The sequence below is a fragment of the Halichoeres trimaculatus genome, unplaced genomic scaffold (genome assembly GCF_033239565.1).
Source record: "Halichoeres trimaculatus isolate MK-OKI-2021-1 unplaced genomic scaffold, fHalTri1.1 fHalTri1_scaffold_22, whole genome shotgun sequence".
Classification (NCBI taxonomy): Eukaryota; Metazoa; Chordata; class Actinopteri; order Labriformes; family Labridae; genus Halichoeres; species Halichoeres trimaculatus.
Genome location: NW_027437200.1, coordinates 5,528,146 through 5,554,837, shown reverse-complemented (window position 1 = coordinate 5,554,837; position 26,692 = coordinate 5,528,146). Strand labels below are relative to the sequence as shown.

General features: G+C 40.2%; 1 protein-coding gene across 1 annotated transcript in view; it reads left to right on the top strand.

The window, feature by feature from the left end:
• The window catches only part of chrnb1 (cholinergic receptor, nicotinic, beta 1 (muscle)), a 47,719-nt gene that overhangs the window by 3,660 nt on the left and 17,367 nt on the right, over positions 1-26,692 (top strand). Inside the window, exons 2-8 of the mRNA XM_074661919.1 lie at positions 4,022-4,155; positions 10,702-10,746; positions 11,378-11,487; positions 18,373-18,481; positions 18,555-18,699; positions 18,787-18,972; positions 21,274-21,497. Of these exons, the coding sequence (XP_074518020.1) occupies positions 4,022-4,155; positions 10,702-10,746; positions 11,378-11,487; positions 18,373-18,481; positions 18,555-18,699; positions 18,787-18,972; positions 21,274-21,497 (953 nt within the window). The remainder of the gene's footprint in view (positions 1-4,021; positions 4,156-10,701; positions 10,747-11,377; positions 11,488-18,372; positions 18,482-18,554; positions 18,700-18,786; positions 18,973-21,273; positions 21,498-26,692) is intronic.

Here is a 26,692-nt window from a genome sequence, read left to right as displayed (position 1 = left end):
CAGTTTTTCCTGAATGCATTTATGATTGATCATGCTATATTGAGATATTCTGGTTCACTCATTTGATATGGGTGGAACTGGCTTTACTTTTGTAGTTTGGGGTTAGTCCTACCTACAGCTAAAGCATCATTTACAGAACGAACAGCTGTTTGGGATTAGGTAGATAACATGACAGCAAAGAAGCAGGAAACATTTTGTCCAAATGAATGATTCAATCAGAAATAATGGTCAGGGATCATTGGTTTTGCCTGGGTTTTCCCTTTTTTATACTGTAGTGTACTGTGCAGTCAAGGTTTTCACTCAGCCTGACTGGATTGTCTCAAACAAACACAGTTATGGTGAAACTAGGACAGGAATGTCAGCCTTAAGTAGAAGACAGAAGTCAAGAGTATCATCAAAACCATTTAAAACAGCTGCTCCTGAGAGAAGACTTTTTTGTCTTCAGGCGATTTATTTAATCACCAACCACGAGTACCTGGAGGAGAGAGGAGCACTCAAACTACTCACAGCTCATATTAAACCTCACTCCTGTCATTGTCAGTTTTAAAATTGTGTTGATCATTCCCCAGAAAGTGCACTCACAGGGCAGAAATCATGACATAGAGCAGCTAAGAGTGTGTGTCTTACGTTCTTTTTCAAAGTCATTAAATCAGCCTCTCTTTCTTTATCATAAGTCAGATTGAGAATACATCCTACAGTATCATCCCTCTCAGATCATCAGTGTTACTTTAGTTTGACTTACGCACCAAGTCATATAAGTGAAGAAAATGCTTAAGCCGAGCTGTTTACAGCAACCTCGCAGCCTGGGCCATCAGCAGCCATGCTTCCCTGTGCCTAGCTAATGGGGGTGCCTTGCTTGGTGATCGTTGTCATTTATTCCTGTCAGGTCAGATCCAGCCGGGCCCACAGCTATGCCAGACGTGATGAATGCTGCGTCACTGGAGCTGCTGATTATAAATGCTTTTAACCTTCCAATACTGAAGGGAGAAAAATTGGAGGAAGTCAAAGTGAATATGCATTGGAGTGTGAAGTGTGAAGCTCAAATGTGTATTTCCTTTGATATGTATTTCAGTTAATGTGAAAAATTGAACATTTCTTGCAGATATGTTCAGAGAAAGGTGTAAATTGTTTTTGAACATTATTGCTAGTATTCATCTGATATTGATAAATGTGACTAACGCATGTGATTCACTTTTGCTCTGATTTAGGCCAAGTCCACAGGAAGCCAGGTATCTAGGAAACAAATTAATATAAAATACTTGTATACATTAATGCCTGTCATCCACATAAGACTGCAGTTTAACAACAATATTCACAATCAAACCTTGCCTGTCCCTCAGGTGTCTCTTTATACCAGATGATGTGGTCAGTTTTCTGCAGTGTTACGTGCTGTGTAAACATCATCAAATGGGAAAATGTATCAGAATGTTTTTACATCAGGATCAGGATCTGAATTTTATCACTGCAGTCCTTGTTGCTTAAATGTAATTTTTTGTTTACATTTTTAAATGTGGCCTGTTCCCAGACTCCTATGTGAACCGCTAGCATACCTGAAGTGACCTGCTTGTCAGTTGAACAGAAATGGTGTAACCCACAGAATGTTGATTACGCAAATGAACATAGCCCATAGTTTTGGGGGCTTGTTCTCTTAAGTGAAGCTGCTAATTTGGGCTTGCTTTGCTACCTTCTCTCCCTGTTCTCTGTAAAAAGAAACATGTGGATTTAAGTTTCACTTTCACTTTTCCTCGTGCACTCCTCTCTCAGCCCCTCCCATCTCTATCTTCCATGACTGTATTCAGCGAGCGAGACTATCTATCTATCCATCCATCCATCGATAGGTAGGTAGGTGGGTAGGTAGGTGGTTGAATGGATAGATAGATAGATAGATAGATAGATAGATAGATAGATAGATAGATAGATAGATAGATAGATAGATAGATAGATAAAGACAGATGGAACTTTGTCTTTTCTGCAGTAAAAACAGAAATTTGTCTTTAGCACGGCTCCAAGTACGAATTTAAACACTCTTAAAAACACAGTAAATCTCGCTTCAAAAAATGGAAATGTTGATTTTCATTTCGGGCTCTAATTTCGTGGCGCAGCGCAGGGGGTGCAAGCCTAGCGCACCCTGCGCAGTGCTAAATTCGTGCAGCACACCACCGTGCGCTGCAAATTTGAAAATTTGGTAGACCGTCTGCGCAGGGATGAGTGTGACAACACGCCAGGGGGAGTTGACAGCGCACCAGGGGGAGGTGTCAACAGATTCGTGTTGGGGCAGTGACAATTTCGTGCCAAAAAAGTGCGCTGAAAGCTCGCCAGCTCCAACCTGGTCTATCCTCGGCGCAAGGCGGAGCGCACCCTGTAATTTGGTGACAGGCGCATATGTGCGCACATGACAACAAAGCCTCAGAGGCAGGTTTCCAAAGTATCAGGCACATTTTAATACAGTAAACAATCACAGCAATCACTATTTAATGTAACTGTCTGAACCAGCATATACATTTGTATCTATATTAACTGTCCCGTCACATCTGATGTCAGATTAAAGCCGTTTGTCATAATGGAAAGTTAACCTGACGGCAGCTGGAAGTTTGATGCACATCTTACAATTAAACAATAAACAGCCTTAACATCTGATACTGAGTAAATCTGGTTCTCTCATTTCATTTAATTCAAAGAAAAGAGGGAGAGAAAAGACGAAGACAAAAGAGACAAAATTGATGTGTGTCACTCAGGATTTACCTGTGATTTTTAGTCTTTATTTTTAACGTGATCTAAAAAGATGGAGTACATTATTGTAAGGAGGATGAGGTGGAGACACCGGGAGAGTATACAGTATATCACCAGAGGTTCTGCTATTTGGTGATGACAAACCAGGAGTGCAGGTGGATCAAAAGTATTCTGAATGGATAAGCCAGCTGTGTAACTGTCTCTTCATTTTGTTCTCCTATTAATGACAAAGGAACAGATTACATCTGTCCCGGGAGCTGGCCCACATGGTCATGCGCTTCGTGTCCTCCGATGCGCCCCGCTGTCCATTCTCCTGCTGCAGGGACAGCGGCTCTGACCGTCTCCGCTATCGGGTCTTTCCACCATACCTTCCACGGTGCTGGGGATCACTCGGACCAATCAGACGCTGAGCCTCGGCCGCAGCGCATTTAAAGGCGAGGAGAGGCGCGCATTTGATTGGTGAAAACAGCGCTTGGCTGTGTTAAACCCACTCATGGCTTTTCTACTCTCTTTCTGCCATTTGCGTGGAGGGAGGCGTGGACACCTCTGCGCTCCTCTGCGCCTTGACTGCGCCTCTCTTTGCACTGCAGGAAACTTGCAAAGTGCGCTGGTCACGCCCTGTTCGCGCGGCGAAGGCTGGCACAGGGCAGGTGCGCCTGCGCTTGCACCTGGTCTATGAAATTAGAGCCCTTCATGTCATTTTGTTTATGGGTGAGAGGAAGTGTGTTTGTAAGGCCACGTATGTGATGTGGCTCTTTGTGGTACCATCATAATTTTTGTGGCTCTTGGTCTCTGACTCGTTGGACACCCCTGATCTAATATATAGACTTAACATCTGTTAACTGGCCTCAGCTAATCCTTCTATCTCTTGCTGGGTGACACATCCTTCTGCATTAACTAATTCTGTGAAGCATCTGCTCACTGTGCACTATTGACTCAGACGCTGAGCTAGAAAGCTCATTGTTACTCGTATCTGAATGCACGGCACACCTTGGCTGCCAGTCAGTACGCCTCACCCCAACTTGTCATCAGCGTGATGGATTTTGAAAAGAACAGCGAGCAGGAGCTTTAGTTAGAAGTTTTTGGGTGGGAATAATAAGCAGAGAAAGAGGCCAGAAATAGGTTTGTATTGAAATGAAAGCTTTTTGTTTTGTTTGTCTTTTGCAGGTGCTAATAAATGACCCATCTGATTGCAATTTGGCTGATTAGAAGAAAAAGGACAGCCAGCATTTGGGTTTATAGCTGTTATAACTGAACCTGTCATGTAAGCCTCCCTCCATATGTCACACAGGTGCAACTGATGCTGAGAAGGCGTTACTGGCAAAAGTTTTCGCCAACTACAAGGCGAACGTGCGGCCAGCAGTGAGACCTGAAGATAGGGTGGTGGTTCGCATCGGTATGGTCCTGTCCTCCTTCGTTGGTCTGGTGAGCTATGAGTCCATTACACATTTTCACAGATGAACATACACAACCAGTAGTCAGGGAAACAGAACCGGATGTGCAGTATGTGGTACAGAAATAAAGAGGCTTGTGGTGAAGTGACTGTTTACTGAAGTGATCTATTTATGTCTCTTGTATTGAGGGCTATTTGACAGTCAAAATAATATGAGTCATATGAAACTGTTAGTGGTCGTAGGATCAGCCTCAGTAAGGTTTGAAGGAAAGGCTCAACAATATTAAAGCTGGCAGCAGGGTTGGACAGGTCCTCGCACTCCCCCTGGGCCTTCATGCCTGTTTTATCTCCACTGTCAAGGTTTTATCCCCTTCCATTGTGTGTTTAAACCATAGCATTTTCCCTCCTTCAGTGAGTCACATGACCAGCTCCATGGAACTCTTAGTAAGTGTGTGACATCATCACCGACTGCTGCTCCAAGAACAGTTAAATTCACAGAAGTTTTGGAAATAACTCCTCATAGATGCCAAAATTTTACCCTAACTGCTGTAAAGATGTATTATTTTGGAAGGAAATTTTGTCAGGAATCCATCCATGTCTTTTTTAAAGCTGTATAAATTTTACTTTTTTGTCTAGAGGCCCAAATGCCGGAGCTTGCATGGAGCAGATCCATTTATTCCCATTTATTTAAAAGGAGTGAGGTGAGACAGCTTCTTTGGGGGCTTGTCATTTGAAAACCAGGTCCAAAACGTCAAAATCCCCAACAACTTTTGTAAAGCAGGGTCCACTCTGTAATCAGAGCAAATTTCAAGCCAACTATTTATGGTTTGGGAGGGGATAATTTTTTTGTAGAATGGGCAAAAATGTGGAGAAGTCTTGTTTTGAAAGGCAAAATGCCAGCTTCTTGTGCCATACAGGGCTGTCAGCCCTCTTGTTTTTCGTTTGACACTTTTTCTTCTTACTCCTGCTTTGAGCTCTAATTTCACCCCCTAAACTCACCAGAAACTCTACAAAATTGGCACACATCTCATACCCGTTAAAACATTTTATCTGATAACAAACATGACCCCCAAGATCCCATAATTTTCTCTTTAGCCCCATCTAGGCACTCAAAAAAAAAACCCACTAAAAGGCTCTTCTAGTTCTGCTAGAAGAGGTCCTCTCCCTTGGGGCAAGGAGCCTAAAAATGTTCTGTAATGAAACAACAATTTGGGCATGGCAATGAAAGCTAACAAAAGCCTTAAAGGTGCTGTATTAAGTTCCATTTTATAAAATGGCTTCAGTAGAAATTGAATGTAACATCTATAAGTATGAATAAGTAAGTATATAATGACCTACAAATAGAATTTTTTTTTTTTTTTTTTTTTTTTTTTGTGTGTGTGTGTGTGTGTTAGGGACGTTCAAACAATTTATTTACAAAGAAGCAAGTTTTTCAATGGTGGCCTTTATCTTGAACCGCCCTTCTTCTCCACTAGGACACAACTAGTTTGGGACATGAGCTTTTTTGTATTCTGTGATTAAAAAAAAAAAAAAAAACAAGTGAGAAGACTGATGCTGATGAGCCTTTCCTCATTCATGCTGTCTTTATTGACCACTTTAAACCTCCAACCTGTTTACAGCTCAGTTCATGTTGACGGTTTGTTGTTTCAGCAAAATGAAACACAATCTGGCTTTTCCACTGAACCCTAAAATATGGCTGTTAATCCGTTTTGTGTCAAAACTGGGTGAAGTCCCCTATGTTGAGTCAAATCAGCACATGGAGGAATCAGCACAAGAGAACATGTGGGTTTTATACTTTTTAACACTGCGTGGTGTCTGTTCCCAAACTGTCTATGCCAACCCAGCCACAAGGAAGTGCTCATCACACCGTTATCAGGGTGCTCTCTGTGTGATAGATCATATGAATGCCTGCATTTTTTTACTCAAGACACCAGGAGCACTTGGTCTTCGGCTATTCGTCCTGTGCGTCTCCATCTGGCAGTTAGGAGCTTTCGGCGGTGTAGGACTTAAAAATTTTGGACTAACATGGCGGGCTAACATGATTGAATCACAGAAGCTTTTTGAAAAATCTCCAATGGATGTTGATGTAGTTTAGATTTTGTCATACAATTCATTAGGGGAAAAAAAGCAACATGATCTAGAGAAAATAGAACAGCATTGAATTTTTTAAGATGATTGTCACTCAGTACTCAACTTAATGTCTGGCTGGTGTTAACTGCCCAAAACAGTAGAGAAGGATATGATCTTAATTTTAGGTTTATTCAAAGCCATGTTAGCTCAATGTTAGGTAATGGTCAGGTTATACATTTACATCACCTTTCAGTAGATATGTAACAAAATTGTACTGCAAGTAGGTTAGTTTCTTTGTGCTTTCTGAATCTGAGTTTTGTGTGACAGTCAGGACATGAAACCTACTGGGATGCCTGTGTCTCCCACCCCTCTCCTCTCTTTTACTACGTGACATGTTGCTGACATTTCTCTGAGTTTCATCTTGAGGCTTCTCTGCCTCAGGAACAGCTCTTCCTCTAATAGATACATATTTAAAAATCTAGTCTGATTTTCACAGACAGATGTCCCCATAAAAGCTTTACGCTTCCCTGTGATGGGACCAGTGCACTCCCAGAAGTTCCACATGTCAGGATGACAAAATTTTAGCATAATAGATGACACAAAATATGGCGCTAGTTTTTAATTCACAATGTTCCTTAGAGGTATCTGCCTCTGAAGTTGGTGCTTTGGGCCACTGAGGTAAAATGAAACAAAAAGTCATGCTTATGTGAAATATTCCTGGCTCAGTCTCTGAATGTGAGACACCATAAAAAACACTAAAGATAGTTCACATACACATGCGTGCACTTCATTTTTCATCTGGTTTCTTATGTCCCCTTCTGCATTTTCTCTGCAGTACATGTATGCACAGACTAAGACACACACACACACACACACACGCGCACACTCACCTGCAATTTGTCATATTTGCATATCCATCTATAGTAAGCATGCTCCTTACGCCTACACTCAAGGTCAGTCTCACACCAGAGAGGGAGTCACACGGGGCTGATGAGTTCCGGAGTGGAACGATCTTGAAAACTGACCCACTTGGATGCTGAGCCCCTCACTGCCCAGAACTGTTCAGCTGGATAACAGCAGTGTTTTTCTTACCATCCCCCCTACAGGGGGTGAATGCTAAGAGCTACAGGAAATATATGTGAAGAGATAGGTATGAATGTGTGTGTGTGTGTGTGTGTGTGTGTGTGTGTGTGTGTGTGTGTGTGTGTGTGTGTGTGTGTGTGTGTGTGTGTGTGTGTGTGTGTGTGTGTGTGTGTGTGTGTGTGTGTGTGAGAGAGAGAGAGAGAAGGATTTGTTAAGTCAACCTCCTTCTACCCCTACCCCCCTCCGTGTTCAGGCCCAGCTGTCTCGCTGACATTCCTCCAAGTGTTTTAAATAGCAGGCCAGGTTCAGGGAAGCGCCGCCTACATCCTGAATGCACAATCACATACATACACACACAGGCACTTTATGTGAGAGTCTGGAAAACATCTTATACTGTAAACCAAGATAAGTTGAGTTTACTTGAAAAATGCTTTTAAACTGGTTACCTTAAAAAAAATAAGTAATGAAATTTAAAAACTTAAGTTAACTTAACTCATCTTCTTAAGTAGTTTCTATGATTGTGGAAAATTGTTCTACTGAATGCCTTAAATCAAATAAACCTGATGCTTTTTTGTTACAAATTAAAATATGGAGTAATCTTAAAAAATGTTGCACATCACTGTAAAACATCATAAGCTGATCTGACTCAAAAAAATATGGAAACTCATTGCCTAAGAATAGAAAGAAGAAGTTACACTGGCTTAAATTTGGCATGTAAATTAAACTAGATTAGTTTGAGAGTGCAAAACCTTCCTTACTCATTTTTTCCCCCAAGTTAATCCAACTTAGGTCATTATTCAAGATAAATGAATTTTCTTGTTCTCCACTCAAAAAGGTATATGCTCAGCTGTGTCTCATATCCACAGCGTTCCCTCCTCACTCATGGTTACAAAACACTGTCACAACAAAAATCAGTTCAAATTTCATAACTTTGGTAACCTTGAGTGAGGAGGGAGGGCAGTAGATATGAGACCATGCTGTACATTGAAATACTGTTTCTCAGGGGGAACAGGTTGTCTGTGCACCACAGCACTGATTGGTGGTCTGTGCTTCATGGCACAGTGGTAATGTACGTATTGACTTTTGCAGTGTGTGCCAAATGGTTAATAGCGTAATAAATGAAGTGTCTGACTGGACTTTCATGCTATTTTGGCCAATTTTGTAATTAAAGGGGCTGCGGGGAGTTTGAAAGTGATCGCTAGATGTAGGCCTGACCATAATCCACACTTGAGATTATCAGCACCAATATGTCTGGTTACAGGTTAGTTTAAATTGCTACATCCTAGCTTCCAGTCAGGATGGAGCAGAACCGCATTGATTTACAGTTCTAGGTCTCTATGACAACACCACGCCAGCTGTGGAAGTTTAGTTGAGAGAACAGATAAAACACAGAGATCTTTGTTTTGCATCAGTTCTCACTACTAAACTGTGTCATCTGGCAAGTTAGCCTTTAGCACGGGCTGTATCACTCTATAACACAGGGGCCAAGTTATTTGTGATAATGTCCATTCCAACCCACAGTCAGCAGTTATTCTGCAGAGGTCTGTTAAAACTTGAGAGTCTATCAATAAAATGAAGAGTGCGGTTATGTTAGCTCTGCTTGGTAGATGACTAGCAGGACATAACCAGGATTCACTAACGTTACACATTACAGACATGTCTTAGAGCACCAGGCTGTCAGCTGTGCTAAATATAAAAGGCTACTGAACTACATACAAACTGATAGTGTTTACCTGTTGTTGCGTTAGCGACATACGTCGGAGCACCAGGCTACTGATAGCGCTACATATAGCCAGCTACTACGTTTGCCTGATGTCACATTTCAAACTGTAGCGCTGCATAACTGTACTGATAAATACCTTACCTTGGAGCGTTGTATCCAGTAAAAAAGTTGTCCTTTGCAAAGAAAATTTGTTTCGATCCAATCTCAATTCCAAAACAGACACATGCCTCACTAAAAGTAATGTATGACAGAGTGTGTGGGACTCCAGGCCACAAGGTGGCAAGGGAGTGCAATTACAAGAGATCCTCCTAACAGAATCTCTAAGTGTAAAAGGACTTTTTTTTTGACACAAACAGCCAGTCCTTAATGCAAAGAGCATAGACAGCCAATCAATTCCACAAAGAGCACAGACAGCAGGTCCATACCATGGGGAGCATAAACAGCCAGTCCATGCTGTGTCACACAGACAAACGGTCCATGCAATGTGGAGCACAAACAGCCTGTGCCACCACTGCACATCTTGATATACAGCAGGGTCTTATATCCACTGTGTTCCCTCCTCACTCACGGTTACTATATGCTGTCACAGAAAAAAATGCTTTGTTAAAACCATTTTCTTAAAATATAAAGAAACATTTTTTAAGTCTGATTACAGAGAATATTTCATTGAAAAGTATGGAAAATAATGAGTTGGATTTATATGAGGTGATGATTTGAAATGAATCAAATTACTAAGCACATGAGACTTTTATTTATTTATTAAGTTTTTCATTAGTCCAAGGTGTTGTAGTTGTTTCAGGTGAAAATAATGACATAGCTGTGTCCATGTGTGTTGGTTTTCATCAAGATCAGACATATTTAGAAAAAAAGCCTAAAAATCGAAAAAAAGTCCAATGTTTATGTCAAAAAAGTAAACTTCCTGTTCCAAATTGACTATGGTCAGAAGAGACATTTTGTAAGATAGTTATGCACCAAAAATTTCAGGCTTGTAGCCTTTGGGGCTGCAGTTTAAAGCCACTGGGGGACGCCATGGAGCATATATTTTTGTGCAAGTAGTGGATTCATACATTTTTCACCGTGACTGAATTTTGTGCAGAGTTTGGTGAGTTTTGGTGCATGTTAAAGGCAGGCAATTTGGAGTCCAAGGAGGGAACAAAAGAAAGAATGAAGACAAATAATCATTTGGGTTCCAGGAGGGCCTTGGCCCCAATTCTTGGGCTCGGGCCATAATAATTATAATAAAAGATGAGATCCTATTTTACTTTCCCTCCAATTTTTTGAGGCCCCCTTACTGGGCTCCCACTTTGAAAACCACTGCTTTGTACAACATTCAGTCATGCAGGTATGACAAATAAGTCATTTCAATATTACTGTGCAAAAATGGCTAAAAGTTGAATTGAAGGCTTTCTTCCATATCAGCATTTTTTTCATGTGTCCTATAACTAATGGAATATGGTTACTAGGCTTTTTCAGCCTTATTTAAATCTTTTTTGTTGATGTCATTGTTGTTTACACGTTACAAAAAAGAAACTAATACCTTTAAAAAAAGCACTTTTAAATTAGCCTATTATTGCTTACATTTACCAAATAAGGCACATAAAACTTTGATTGCAAGCAGGTATAGAAGTCAATTGAACATCTTTTTATAAGCAGTATGGTACAATAACAAAAACAAACCTTTTATTTTCTGTTTTTCTTTCAGAATATGAAAAATGAAGAAATGAGCACAACTGTTGTCATGAATCTGGTGAGTATGTCTTCATGTCAACACCTTTTACAACACAATGTGTATGTCTTCTCTGCTAACTCCTTCCTCCTAAGTGGGAGGAAGCCTTAAATTGGAGTTAGTTCTGTTATAATGTGGAGTGTATTTCAAATAACACACAGTAAGTCATCAGTCAATGGCGTGTTTTGTTGGGAAACACAAAGTTACTTGAAGGGAAACCCCCAACGCAGTCTTTAGTAATTGAATACCTTATTACATTTTCATATCATTTTAACCAAGTCAACCATGACTTACAGCTCTACTGAAAATAAATGCATTTACATCGAACCTCCTTTTGGATGTGAAGCTCAGTGCCAGGGCACAGAACAAATAACAAACTCTTGAAGTAGTCATAATAATGCAGAGTTTATGCAAAATGAGAAATTATGCAAATTGTGTTTTGTTATGCAAGGACAAATGCACAGGGGAAGTGTTCCTGTGGAATCTAATTACAGCAGTTGAAAAATGACAAATAAACTGATGAAATGACAAATTGGTTACAGTTGTAAATGCAAAGTTTCCTCTCTCTGTTATTCTTTGGTCACTTTTTGTCACATTCCCCTGTGTCCTGCCCTCATGGCTAAGTTATTTTTAACACCTTTGATTTTCACAGGAATGGACAGATTATCGGTTTTCATGGAAACCCAAGGACTATGATGGGATTGAGGTGATACGTGTTCCGTCTTCCAAAGTTTGGCTGCCTGACATCTGGCTTATCAATAAGTAAGCACAAGCCTCTGCTCCTATGAGCATGAATGAATCAACTCTGAGGAGTTGAGATGGTCACCCCCCCCCCCCCCCCCCCCCCCCCCCCCCCCCATTTTTAAACTGTAGTTTTACACAGAGAGTTATTTCTGTCCAGGTCCTGCAAGAAAAAATCATGCAGCACATGTACTACTCAATCTGACCACAAGTGCAAAGATTTGACCACATCTGTTCACACCTGAACCAGTCATTTCTCACTATGCCTGTGCAGACTTGTCATATGGCTTGTGGAGATACCATTTTCATTGATATGTAACTTACTTTAGGCAAACATTAATGTAGAAAAAAAGCAGCTTCATTTTTAGGTGGAGAACGAGTAGATACAAAGCCAGTCCATTTTATTAATGCTTCATACCTGTTCTGTCACTACAGATTAATTATATTTGCCATGTTTCCAGTTTTATCTCTGTTCTGTCATGGCGCTGGATTTAGTGGATTTCTAATAGACGGTAAATCAAGCAGGAAAGAAAGTCAGGCACAGAAACTACAATAAAACATCTGGTGGACTGCCATTTGATGTCAGGTAACCCTTCATCACTTGTGGCATTAATGTCTGCCCCTGCTTTTTTGTTGTTGTTGTTTTACATATAGAGGGTATCAGTTTACATCACTTCCCCTCAGTCGGACTGAGTGGAAAAACAAACTCAATTTACATCTTGAAGTGTGGCAGTGAACACACGCTGTTAAAAAAAAAAAAAATTAACAGGGAATGGTCTGTAATTTTTAACAGATTTTTCCTGTTTTCTTATATATATATATATATATATATATATATATATATATATATATATATATATATATATATATATATATATATTTGTATGTATATATATTACACAGTAATAAAAAAAAAAAAAAAACGTAAAGGCAGTGACAGCAAAGTTTCCAGACAGATACCATTTGATTACAGTCAAACACTGTAAATATGCAAAACTACGTAAGATAACTGTAATTATATAGGACTACACTGTAGAAAACAAAAAGAACTGTTAAAAAACGATAAGAGCAGCAGCAATGTTTCCAGACAAATACTGTAAAATTGCAGGCAAACACTGTAAAAACATAAAACATGGATCTACATGAAATAACTGTAAAAATACAGGAAACTGGAAACTTTGCTGCCAGTGCTTTTACCATGTTATATAGATTTTTTTTTTTTTTACAGTGTAACAGAACAGGGAAAATGTGGAATATGACATGAAATTAAGGACAGTTGGACTCAATATTGATTTGTTAAAGTTACCAAAGAACCAGGGGTCCATGATCAACCACATGTGGCCAGAAATCATATCCCAACATTTATTTGTTCCTGATTTCAACACCAGGAAAACACAATGTAAAACCCAGAAGCTACAAAAGCCTCTTATATGATTCAATTTGCAGTGTACAGTGATTGACCCAAGTGAATACACATATTATCTATTAGTACTTTTGATATTTGGGTTTAGTAAACATCAAATACTTCATACAACACATCTACGGCTGCTTTGTGCTGGAGTTCCTCTTGTTTGGAAAACTGGGTTAGCCTCAGTTTAAGTTAGCTGACATCATTGCAAGCACAAGGTTCATAATCACATGCATGAAGACAAAAATGTTTCAGAAAAATATAGCTGAATTTAATATGTGGATATTTACAGCTTTTGTAATTTAGGGTGTAGTTTTACCCAAAAATACATCATGAATAAATGTTTACTGACACAAAAGGGACACAAATCCAGCTTTTGTTGCCTGGATTGTTTCTGTAAATATCATCCAGTTGCCTGTCAAATAAAAAAAAAGATCTGACTACTTTTCAAACCTGCTCATTCAATCAGTCCTGCAACAGCTCTTCCTAATTTTTTATTATTATTATTTTGTTTTTAAGTTTAGACAGAATTCAACCCAATGTTGCCACTCAACTCTCCCTGTTCTGCCACTCAGTGGGCTCAACCACAGTGACTTCTGCTTGCTGTGATGCCACGTGCATATGCTCTATTAAAGACATGAGCCACCTCGATCCCAGATAACTAGTACTTAGTTGCCTGTGCAAATTAAAAAGGTTGCATGTGCTTTTAGTGAGCATGTCATGGCTGATCTACTATGATAACGTGCACAATTGATAACAGATGCCAAAGTGGCAAATGGTTTGTAGCCAGATGTTATTTCTGTCAGATATATTGACATGTGCCTCCATCGTCTGTTACTGCACTTCTGCCTCCTTCATGCCACAATGGCTACAGCCATTTGTACATAACACTGTGCCAGTTTGCGCCTGCCTATCAAACATGCTCAACATAGACCCAAAAACACTGACCACAATTACTTTCAGCATTGGTAAATCACATTGCGGCTGCTTTTCGTTTGAAGAAGACAGAAATCGAACAGCTTTGTATAAAGTGCCACTATGTAATACCAAGGAGGTGGAAGAGTCAACATTCTCTTTGAATGAGTTGCTGACACTTGGCAGTGGGCCAGAGGAGTTCAGGCCATTGTTTCTCCAAAGCATGTTAGTTGGAAAATCTCAGTGTTCATGCAACCTTATCTGTTGCTTGAAGCTCAGATTATAAAACCATGATGGGGTCCATCCTTGGTTTGAATGAATTGATACAAAAAGCTCATGTGGGATTTGATTAATTTATCTTCCATGATTTCCCAAAGACACCTAATACATATGATACAGCAGGGTATGCCCCAACTTGGTGGCCAACCACTGCCACAGCTTTGACACGTCTCTTCTTTTAGCAGCTTAGATCCCTGCTGGAAGGCCTTCTCCAACTGAATGTTTGATTTAGTCCAATACATGACAGAATAAAACAGAACAGTACATATGTAATGTGAAAGCCCAGGCAAAGCATTTAATCAGATAATTTAGATGCGTGGAACAGTAAATGTAGTCCCTTTTTCCCACTCCCACTTGCACACTCCCATTAACACCACTGTAAATATCCCACAGCTCCATTCATCAACACTTTATGGGCAATTAAGCAGCATGGCTCCCTAAAAACTGAGATGATGGCCTTACTCACTTGGAAACACACTTATGTACAAGCATTTGTACACACACAAAAGCTAGCACACTCTTCTCTTAATGTTTGTGATCAGTCCTGGTTGTATGAGCAGCATCTGCAGCTTCATGGGCACCAGGTTTAAGAGGGCACAAGCTTAAGGTGCCACAGCATAAACACCAAACGCATCAGATGGTTGAATCTGTGTCAAAATGACTTGATGAGCTTAACATCCAAACAGAAGTCTGTGCGTCCTCTTTTAATGCAGAGATTTTAGTTTTCCATACAATGTTTGAACTTTTTTGATGTGTTTCTTTTTTTTCCAACAGCCCCCAAAACATAAGTGCTGCCATGTTTTGTTCTTTTTTGTGTTCCTTGTGTTTAATTTTACTGACTGTATGATTGCGCTCATTAGTTTCACCTGTGTTTTGTGTCACACCTAATTAACCCTCTGTGGTTCAGTCAGTGCTTATGTTTACTGTTCACACTTGGACCAGTCATTTCTTCATAGTATTCAGGTTAAGATCGATATTCCAGTTTTTGAAACATTCAGAATAACCTGTTTACATGTGTTATCCCAAACAAAACAGCGATTCTCAGACAACGTCTGTTTTCCAAACTGCCTACTACACTAGTAGTGCCTCCTATTTTGGCCGAAATTTAGTACGTAGTAGTCAGTATGCAAAAACTTGCAAAATCTGCAGTATCTCCTGGAACACTATGTTGGTGTTCTTACCAGTGTGTTGAAACCTTTGGACCTATTTTCACTGCACACTGAATGGTTAGACGTCACACGTGCAACTGGCAGACCCGCACAAAAGGATCCAAATGCACAACTCGAAAAAGGAATCAAAGTCTTTTAATGAAGCAAAAAACTCTCAAAGTAAGAACACAAAATCACAGCAACACTAGAGCAACTTGAGAAAAAGGAAACAAAAAATCACAGCAAGGCTGGAGAAACGAGGTAAATCATATACTTGGACATAGACTTATCGGGCAACACATGACAAGACAATCTGGCACAGGACAAAGGGAGATGGTGGCGGTTTTCCAAACCCCCTACTACACTAGTAGTGCCTGCTATTTTGGGCAAAAATTAGTACGTAACAGTCAGTATGCGAAAACTTGAAAAATCTGCAGTATGCCAAAAATCCCTAGATGTCCTACTGATCCAGGAAAATTTCTCAGTATGCAATGGACCAGTCTACCTGGCACACTGTTTCCCACAATGCACAGCACTAACGCTGTTTGTCACTGCAGGTGGCAGATTTTGGTGGATTACCGCCATCTACTGGAATGAGTCTGCATTACAACTACAATACAACAACATTAACGTTATATGGTCTGTGAGATAGAAGTGAAGTGATGAGAAAGAAACACTAGTAAATCTTGTCACTTCCAGTCATAAAAGATTTGTTTACTTCTACAAATCCATTAAAGCCCATAAAAAAACATTAATTACCCTTTTCTTTTAACCTCATCTGGATTATATAGAAGTGTTTTTTATCAGCTGTAAAACTAAAAATCCAGATTTATTTTAATTCAATGATAAAACTTTTGGTTTAAGATTAGAAATCAAGAATGATGATTCTGCTATGAAATGAATGAATGATAAAAAAAAATAAAAAATAAAATAAAATGCTGAGATCTACCCATAGATTGTTTTTTTTATTTATATTAAAGGCAAAAAAATGTATTAAACTTATATAATAATAATAATAATAATAATAATAATAATAATAATAATAATAATAATAATAATAATAATAATAATGATAATAATAATAATAATGATAATAATAAATTTTATTTGTAAAGCACTTTTCATCAAAGTGATCTCAAAAAAGAAAGATTTTTAGGCCCTTCTTAAAAGAGTCTGTTGTTTGTGGAGCCCTCAGGTGTTCAGGGAGGGCATTCCACAAGCGAGGAGCGGCTGAGCTAAAGGCCCGATCACCCATCGTACACAGTTTAGTCCTGGGGGGCAGAAGGAGGTAGTTGTTACCAGAGCGGAGGCGTGATGAGGTTTGTGGTTTGAGAAGTTCTTTTAGGTATGAGGGGGTGTTTCCATGGATGCAGTGGTGGGTTAGGAGGGAGAGTTTGTATTGAATCCTGAATGAGAGCGGAAGCCAGTGGAGGGAGTGAAGGATGGGTGTTATGTGGTCGTACTTCCGCACCCTCATCAGGATCCTAGCGGCGCTGTTTTGGATGTACTGGAGTTTTTGTAGGCCCTTGCTAGGAGTCCCGATGAGGAGTGCGTTGCAGTAGTCAAGCCTTGAGGAGACAAAGGCGTGGACCAGTTTTTCAGTATCTGTAAGACTGAGTAGAGGACGGAGTTTTGCAATGTTTCTGAGGAAGTGAAAGGAGGTCTTATGGATGTGTTTTATGTGAGTGTGGAAAGTAAGGTGGCTGTCAAACCTTACACCCAGGTTGGTGACTGTTGATGAAAGAGGAATGTGCTGACCAGAGAAGTTAATGTGGGTTATGCTGGATGACTGGACCTGGTGTGGTGCGCCAACTAAAATGGCTTCAGTTTTTGAGCTGTTTAACTGCAGGAAGTTGTTTGACATCCACGCCTTTATCTCCTCAAGGCAGGTGCTCAGAGCCGATGATGATGATGAAGATGATGATGATGATGATAGTGGGGCTGCAGATGAAAAAGGGTCTGTCTTTATGTAGAGTTGTGTATCATCAGCGTAGCAGTGGAATGATACTCCATGCCGGCTGATGATACTTCCAAGTGGAAGGGTGTAGAGGATGAAAAGGGTGGGGCCAAGAATCGACCCTTGAGGGACACCACAGGTGACGGTGTGTGTCTCAGATTTTGCATCCCCCAGAGAAACATACTCTTTTCTTCCAGACAGGTATGATTTGAACCAGCTCAGGGCAGAGTCAGAGAGTCCGACGGAGTGGTGGAGGCGCTGAAGGAGGATGTTGTGGTCAACCGTGTCAAAAGCTGTAGAGAGATTCAGGAGGATGAAGAGTGATGGTGTATATATATAAACTGGTGTATATATATTAAACTTGAACTTATTTTCAGGTTTTAAAAGCCTTAATATGAGCATATTTCAGTTTTTTAAAGGGTTATTGGTGTTTACATTGCACTTGCACAACCAGGTTATTGCTAGTTTCCAAAAATGAAAGGGTTACAATAACATACTGGTGCTACACAGTGTACCACACTAATAAATCCAAATGAGGAAAAGAACTTATCAGAATCAGAATCAGAATCGGAATACCTTTATTGATCCCCGAGGGGGAAATTTCATTTCAGTTACAACCCTTTCAAGACATATAAGAAAACAAACGTGGGGAAAATACAGAAATGAGATGAACCTAGGAGCTGCCAGGTACCCAGCGCCCCTTTGCAATAGATAAGAAATGACAACATTGGGAGCGGAGAGGGAAAAAAAACATGGTAAACAAAGATCAACGATGGAAGACATACAGCAATTCACCTTCTTTGTGATTTCCATGTGGCTCTTTGTTACAAATCGCAATCAAGCTTTGTTTCAGAGAAGACTGTGTGTGGCGAGAGGAAATACCCCACAAAATTTGCCGTATCCAGACAAACTCAACTGAACTGCGTTGTGGAAACGAGGCTTAAGAGATAAGGAAACACATGAGAAAAATTAAAAGATGACAAAGACTACGACCATGACCATGGGAAGGGTCAAAATCTGTGTGCTTCTCTGGCGCCATACACACCTGACACTAGCTGTGTCTTTTTCTACCTATATATCAAACATACAAGAGCTCACACCACCAAGAGAATCACAAATAAAACCATTTTACAAACCCACCACCCAAAGAATGCAACAAATGGCTCTGACAGATGTTTTACCGTGATCTGTTTTTACAGCAACAATGGGCAGTTTGACGTGGCTCTGCATGTCCGTGTCCAGGCTTACAGTAACGGCAGAGTGACGTGGACCCCTCCTGCTCTGTTCCTCAGCTCATGTGGAGTCAAGGTAAACACATAAATCCTTTACTTTCAGTGCAACTGATGTTCCTTCCTGACTCATGATTGTTTACTTCATCCAGGTATCATACTTCCCGTTCGACTGGCAGAACTGCACCATGCAGTTCCGCTCATACACATACGACTCAACAGAGATTGATATTCAGTATGCACTGGACTCTAAAGGCAAAGAGATCAAAGAGATCATATTGGATGACGCCTTCAGTGGTAAGCAACACAACGGAGTAAAAAAAACACTTTTTACCTTTTTTAAAAGATGTATATATTAAAAAAACTGTTGAATTTCCCCTCCAGAGGGAGGCGAGTGGCACATCAAACACATGCCGTGCAGGAAGAACACAAACGATGATCTCTACGAGGAAATGACCTTCTACTTAATTATAGAGAGGAAGCCTCTGTACTACGTCTTGAACATCATCCTCCCCTGCATCCTCATCACCATCATCGCCATCTTTAACTTCTACCTTCCTCCTGATGCAGGTGAACAAACAGTGAATTGAAGCCTAAATGTAAGCTGAAGTTTAACTTAAACTTTAAGGTCTGTTGGTTTAACTGTGGTTTATATTTGATGTTGCTTTGATAAGTGTTACACTGCCGCTCTCTAAAACTGCCAATACTGTTTCCTGGTAGTGTTTGTGTCATCTGGATAAGATGGGCAATCACATATTTGTCCAATTACCGGCACAAATGGATTCAATTTCAGATTAGGAAGCTAACTTGCATAAAGCACAGCTGAATCAATAATATTCAATTAAAACAAAGTAGAAATGAGCTCTTCACACTCTGATACTACTTAGGTAAAGACTTTGATCAGGATTTCATTCACAGATTTCCTGTGTGTCTGGGTGTTCACTGTGTTCGTAATTGACGAAGGCTGAGTAGGTATTAAAAAGATTTCCAAATATGCCATGTGGACGGTTATAGGTTCACATAAAGTAATGTATTACACTGATTGTTATATACCCTGTCACATCTGAGCGCAAGGAAAACATGATAAAAAAGGATGGCTCTGCACCATTATGTCATTGTTGTGTTTGTTGTAAACTGGGGTTAAATCAATCTCAGGCTGGACAAGTTTTAAAACCTTCACAGACAACCTTTATGCTGTCCCTCTGGTACCCCTTATCATCTTAACATGATTTACAGCTCTAGAAAACCCTGCTGTCTTTAAGGCTCCCCGCTTCTAGACATGGGTACCTTTCACATTTGAAAAGATATGGTACCAATGCCCGACACCTAACAATCAGTACCGGTACACAACAGTACCAATTTTTAGTACTTTTTTGTGTTTATGCGGTAAAAAAATATCAGTTTGTTTAAAAATGAAATGTATATATTTTTTTAATTTAACAAATTTATTCTTTAATATATAACCTTGCAATGCTGTGTTCATGTCCAGCATGGAAAATCACCTTCTCTTTCATTCCCTCACAGTCACAAGGATGCGTTTAGGTACCTAAACATGGTACCTTTTGATTTTACATGAAACAGTATCCAGTACTTTTAGCCGCGTTTCCACCAAGCAGACCGGTTCGGTTCGTCTCGGTACTGCACGCATTTTGCGCCGTTTCCACTGACTTATCCCCGGACGTATCTCTAAAAACCAAGACGAGCGGGCCTGCTTTTTTGGGACCCTTCCATATGTGTGCCAGACTGAACCGATCTGCTCTCGGAAGGTGGAGCTACAACACTGCAGATCATTAATTGGTCAAAAGAATTGTTACTTACCCCAACAGCGGCTGCATTTCTTCTGGCTGCACACAATCTTCTCTGAAACGAAGCTTGATTGCACTTTGTATCAAAGAGCTCCATGCCAATCACAGAGAGGACGAAATGCTGCATGTCTTCCATCTATGCTCCTTGTTTACTGTGTCGCGTTTTTCTTCTTTGTTGGATTTATTAGCGGGGTAAACTGTGTCGTGCTGCTATGGCGTCACGCTATTGTTTAGCAGCTGCGGCTTTCGGCATCCGACTTATATGCTGCCTACCATGAGAGGGCACAGTTTGCTGTGGAAAGATCAGGCTTAACCGTACCAAACCGTCCCAAACCGTACTGAACGGACCCGGACTGCTTGGTGGAAACGAGGCTTTTGACAGAATTCAGTCGGTACCTTTGTAAGTACCTAATTCAGCACCCATCCCTACCCGCTCCACACACACCCCTTCCCTCTGATTGGCCAGCCAATCAGAGGGAAGGGGTTTATAGACAGATCCATGAATTTTTAAAAATTTGCACACACACACACACACACACACACACACACACACACACACACACACACACACACACACACACACGTACATTGGATGTTAAAAGCAGTGGGAAGCAAGTTACTTTTAGTAGATAGCATATTTTATTGGGGATAAAATGTTTGAACTGTTAAATGTACGTCTGGTGTTTTTGTTTGTTTGTTTGTTTGTTTTGCATATGATCAGAGGAAATCCTGTCTGTAAGTGACCACTAAATACACCTGGGAGACTTCCCTCTGTTGGCCCTTCAGCTTCACTTACAATGGGAGATGAGTTTTCCATTAGAGTCATTATGGGTAAATTGTGCTGAACAGCTGCAGCTAAACAGCAGATCACTCACTCAGTTAGAGAAGGAACAAACCATGCCCTGGTAAAGCAAAATGGGACATGACGCCTAGAGAAACAAAGTGTAACAGTGAATTTCCTTCAAGATTTAGTGCTCCCAACAAAATGCATTTGAAGGAGAAGTAAGGACAAAATCAAAAGTCATCAACACTCAACAGATTCTTTTGCCCCTTTCCTCTCTACCAGGAGAGAAGATGGGTCTGTCCATCAACGTGCTGCTCACCCTCACTGTGTTCTTGCTGCTGCTGGCTGATAAGATTCCAGAGACTTCTCTGGGTGTCCCAATCATCGTCAACTACATCATGTTCACCATGATCCTGGTCACCTTCTCCGTCATCCTCAGCGTGGTCGTCCTCAACCTGCACCATCGTTCACCCAACACACATCAGATGCCCATGTGGGTGCGCAAGGTGAGGTCCCTACCTGGACACCTACATTTATATTCAAACTTAGGGTCTGTGATTGCTGAACCTATTTTTTTAAGTTGCTTTATTTGCTAGATCTTACGGTTGCAGGGCAGCCCAGATGAGCACCTGGGCTTTTCTACCGCTGAGCCATATTGTAACGATACAAACAGAACATGGTTTAAACATTGCCATGCTGAATATGTGTGGTCTTTCCTTCACTTGTACTGTATTAGGTACATCTTCTTTGTACCCAGTTATTCCCTCTTTTGCCTTCAGAACTGTCAGAGCTAAGTCCAGTGAACCCATTGTCATTTTTAAGAAACCACTTTGAGATGATCCAAGCTACGTTACATGAAGCGGTATCTTGCTGGAATGGTCCGTCTCCTCTCAAGAGCAGAGTAAGAGCGCCCATGACTTCCATGACTCCAACAGGATTGCTAGATTTTGATTGCAATAGTTTCCACTTTGATTTGCTGCATTTAAATCAGAGCTCGACGTAGTCAGCATTTCTGTATATCTTTGCATTGTACCATTTAATCTGGATTTTTGGGTATGATGACAAACCGTGCTTACAGACAGAACTATTTGGAAGTTGATTTGAGCACAGACAGAGATTTCCACTACAGAGTTGTGTCAGGATTTGTACAGTGATTTTTACAGATTCTTTGAATCTTCTAATGATATTACAAAAATACTAAAACTTCTTAGTGCTTTGTGCAATTCTATGCTGAAGACAACCGTTTGGAAATTTCAGAACATTTTTTTGCGCTTAGTTTCTCATATAAATATCCGTCAAAAGTATGGGTAAAAAAAGCCTTTTTGGAATGCTCTTGATACCTGGTCATGTTTCTAACTTGTTGGAAATTCAGAGTCATCTAACTGGGAGGTGTTCCCTTAGGTTTTTTTTTACTTTCACAACATTTAACAAGTTTTTTTTTTCGGTGTTATTACTTTTTTTTAGACATGGTGATGGCATCGAATTTGAAATACAGGTATATAAAAATAATGAATGAATGAATAAATAAATAGATAAATAAATAAAAATAAATAAATAAATAAATAAATAAATAAATAAATAAATAAAAAGATTAATTAATTAATAAATGAATAAATGAATAAATAAATGAAAATAAAAATAAATAGATAATGATAGTGAAAAAATGTGGTAACATTTAAAAGGTTGTATAATTTCTAATAAAATACTGAATTTAACAATCTAATCTTTATTTTTTTATCTTAGCTTTCTTCACCTCATCATACATTAGTGCAACAGTACAGCTTTGACTGTTTAGCAACATGTTTGGACAAATTCCACAACATAATTATAATTAACTATTTATGAGCAAAGAGCTGAAATCACTACAAAAGCCTCACAGCCTCATAAAGGTTTAATTAAATTGCTGCCACCTCTTAATGAGAACAAGCTTCGGCAATTTAAATAACTGAAGAAAATCATATCTAGGAACAAAATTCAGTACGTGTTCATGCAGCAGCTCCTTCCATGCTTTATTTATTGGCTTTGAATGATTAATTAATGTGATGTTAATTGTTTTGTTAATTCAGTGTGATGGAGGAAACAGTAGTTTTAGGTACAGGCGCACTCCAAGATGAAGTCGACTCAGCTCCTCAACAGCCTGATCGTCATGTTAAACCATTAACCTCCATCAACGGCTGCTGCCCTTAATGTGCATTATGTGCAGCTAATTACAGGCCTGAGAAGCAGTGCCACACTCTGCTCTGAGTTCTGTCACACTTTCAGGGAACATTTACTGCAGACACAGGTGATTTGTATGGCTTAATGGAAGTAAGCCTCTTTGTGCTTGACTGATGGAAGGAAAGGACATTAAAGGTTCTGCGTCCTTTCACTTCTATACAGATCAGACCCCCTGTGTCATAAAATGAAAAGAAAGACTTTGTGCTGAGGACATTAGCTTTATAATAGTGTTTTTTTTCTTCTTTTAAGCTGTAAGCAAATGAGCAAATGAAAATGTGAAATGTCACAGGGATACTTGCCTACAGATTTGTTATCACCACAATGCTGCTGTAGCTGTGAGCCACTGGAATCTGCAAGGTCAATTTTATCCTTCCAAATAGATTCCCATTATGTCTAGCTTTGGCCAATAATGCGTTTGTCTAATGTGGGATAGTGTAAGTCATTTTAAGACCAGTTCAAAAATTGTACAAATTTACTTTTTGCACTGTTAGATCTTGAGAAGATTTAAAGAAAAGACAGCGAGACAAAAAAAGACTAATCAACCATCAAAGTGAAATAGTATGTTCATTACACACATACTACAGCCTTCAAAAAACAAAATCTGCGCAAAAATGTGGTTTAATGTCTTTTCCTGTCAGGTATTCACTCTGTTGTGACCTCCTTATGGCAAAGGCAAAAAGTTTTCTTTCTTTGAATGAGTTTGGATTGTTGACCAGTACAAGCACAGCCTTTGAGAACACGCCATTGCAAATTGGGACAGCCATTTTGACTTTCTTCAAAGATCCTGAGGATTAGGGAACAAAAAGGTCGAGTGACAGACCCCCCAAAAAATTCACCAGTGCTGAGCCAGAGGATCCCATTAACTGTCAATCAAGACATGGTACGACCCTCGACCCAAATTATGGCCATTGCGGGAGCCGACTGCAGCCCAAAAACCATCAGACGACATCTGTGAGAGAAGAGCTTTAAGAACAAAACATGTCTTCAAAGGCCTCGAGTGGCAACCGTGGGACACTGAAATGTGGAAGACAGTTTTATTCTTGAATGACAAAAAATTGAACCTTGACGTCCTGATGGCATCAACGTTACTGACATGACGAGGAGATCCCTGTGGGGAGGTTACCTTGGCGGCACAGTGGAGGTGGCGCCATCATGATCTGGCAATGAAGCTTCAGGTTGGTCAGGAGCGTCAAATGGCGGCTGGCTCTGTGGAGATGTTGCAGGGGGCCTCTTTCATGACTGAGGGCCCTGGTCTGTGTGGTAATGACTGGGTTTTTCAACAGGACAACACTGCAGCTCACAATGGGCGCCTGACAAAGGACTTCCTCCAGAAGAATCAGCTCACTCTTTGGACCATCCTGATGTTCCCCTGATCTAAATCACTCTGACAACATTTGGGGAAGGATGGAGAGGGACGTTTACAGAAATGGACATCAGGTCCAGACAGTGGACGATCCTCCATGAAGACATCTTCATCACTTGGAGCAACGTTCCCACAGCCTCCTGAAAACACTGGCATCAAGCATCAACAAGAATGGTGGAGCTCCTCATTACTGAGTCCTTTTGACCACTGATGAACAGCCAACTTCAAGCTTAGGTCATATTAGCAGGAGACCCCAGACAAACTTACCTAAGATGGTGAGGTGCTTAGCCAGCCGCACAATGGCTCATCACTTCCAGATCCTCCCAAGATGAAACAGGGGCAAAAACTGGATTAAAGGGACTTTTAAGAACTCCAGCCAAAATTAACACAACTAAATAACATTCAAAGGCAGAGAAAATTAAAGTGGGAGTATTGAGCTATTTCTTCAGTCAAATTTTTACTTTCACTCTGTTACACCAGAAGAAGCTTTGTTATCCTTTTAGCTAAAATGAAATCTCAATTTTTTTCCACTCTATCTTGAAAACCTTTATTTCAGCCTCTGTTTGAAATGCTGTTGTTTTAGCTGCCGTCTCTTTAAGGGCTTCCCACTCTACATCCCCCTCTTCCCTCTGATTGGCCAGCCCCCTGGAGGCCTAATTATGGTCAGACCTTGTTTTTCAAGGCTTGCCGCTCCAATGTGTCCCAAACCAGTTGGATCATTATGTGATTACTTCATAATTTCAGTTAATCTCCTGATGATGGTCTGAAAATCTTGTGCTATTTTCAGAACAGACTTTTTTGATCAGTTTCTGTATCATATGGAAATGTTGCTGCTTAAAAATCTGCATATGTTAAGTATGAACATCCAGCATTGTTGCTTTATGTCCATGTTTGAGAAAACAAAATACCCCTCCTTTAAGTTAGAATACATTGATTCCAGTAGAGCCCCCCTTTACGGCTGACAAATTGCAGCAAAGGACAATTTCAAATGATCATCCTCATTATGCATTTCCTTTCCCTCAAAATAACATTTTTTAAATAGAGGAAAAACCAATATGTGTGTTTCAGCTGCCATCTCTGCAGCTAAACTGGAGTTACAGGTTTTTCTTGGTGATGAAGTGAAAGTGTCTGTAGCTGTGCAGAGTTCTCTCCACAGGTCACCTTACCTGGCTCCTCTGGGTGCTGTGTGCAGCCTTGGTGGCTCCCAGCTCTGTCTTCTGTCCAATAACCACGTCCCCTGGCTCCCTCTCACTTCAGCCTTGATGTTGTTTTGGATGCTCTATGCCGCTGTAATCACGTCACTTTGTGTTAAGCTTGGGCCTGCCAGAGTCCCATATATCCCGAGCAGCAACGCTAAGTGAGTTACAGCAGCCAGCGCTGTGTTAGAGAGGCCTTGTAGATAAAGTGGGGCTCTCCAGGGCACAGTTTTTCTCTGAGTTACTCACGGCTAAAGGTGTGCCAAGCTGTGGGAACCTGAGAGGCTTCACACAGGGCCAGTGGGCGATATTGGATTGGCAATATAGAGAGTAATCACTCAGTATTTTCTGGATCCACTTGTAATTGAACAGGTGTAAAGGGAAATATTTCACAGCAGAGCCAGTGATGTGGCACTGGGAAGCATTTTGGCTAATAGTGAATTGATGTAGGTCAGGTGAACTGGCGTGACTTGTTGCTTTGAGTGGGGGAGGAATCCTTTCTGCAGGGTGTTGCCTGCAGCCAAAACATCCTTTACTTCTCTAACAGGACTGCAGCTTGGACTCAGATCACAAGACCAAGTTTGAACTGCCTCCAAAATGACATGACAGGCTAAATGGTGTTTTAAAATCATCTGAACACTGCCAAGGACTCGTTTTACTCATTCCTTTCATTATTTATCTTTAGCTGGCTGGTGGTAAACAGTTATCTAATTTGAGCCAAAGATTGAGGAGTCTGTTTTTTTTTAATTCTGCTCTCATCAAGCAGCATGAAGTTGGGGATTTTTACAGTGGAAAACATCCTAAGAACTTCTAAAGAAGTTCTTAAAATGTTGCATGATAGTCCAATAAAGAATTAATTAATCAATTAATTAATTGATTAATTAATTAATCAATTAATTAATTGATTAATTAATTAATTGAAGCT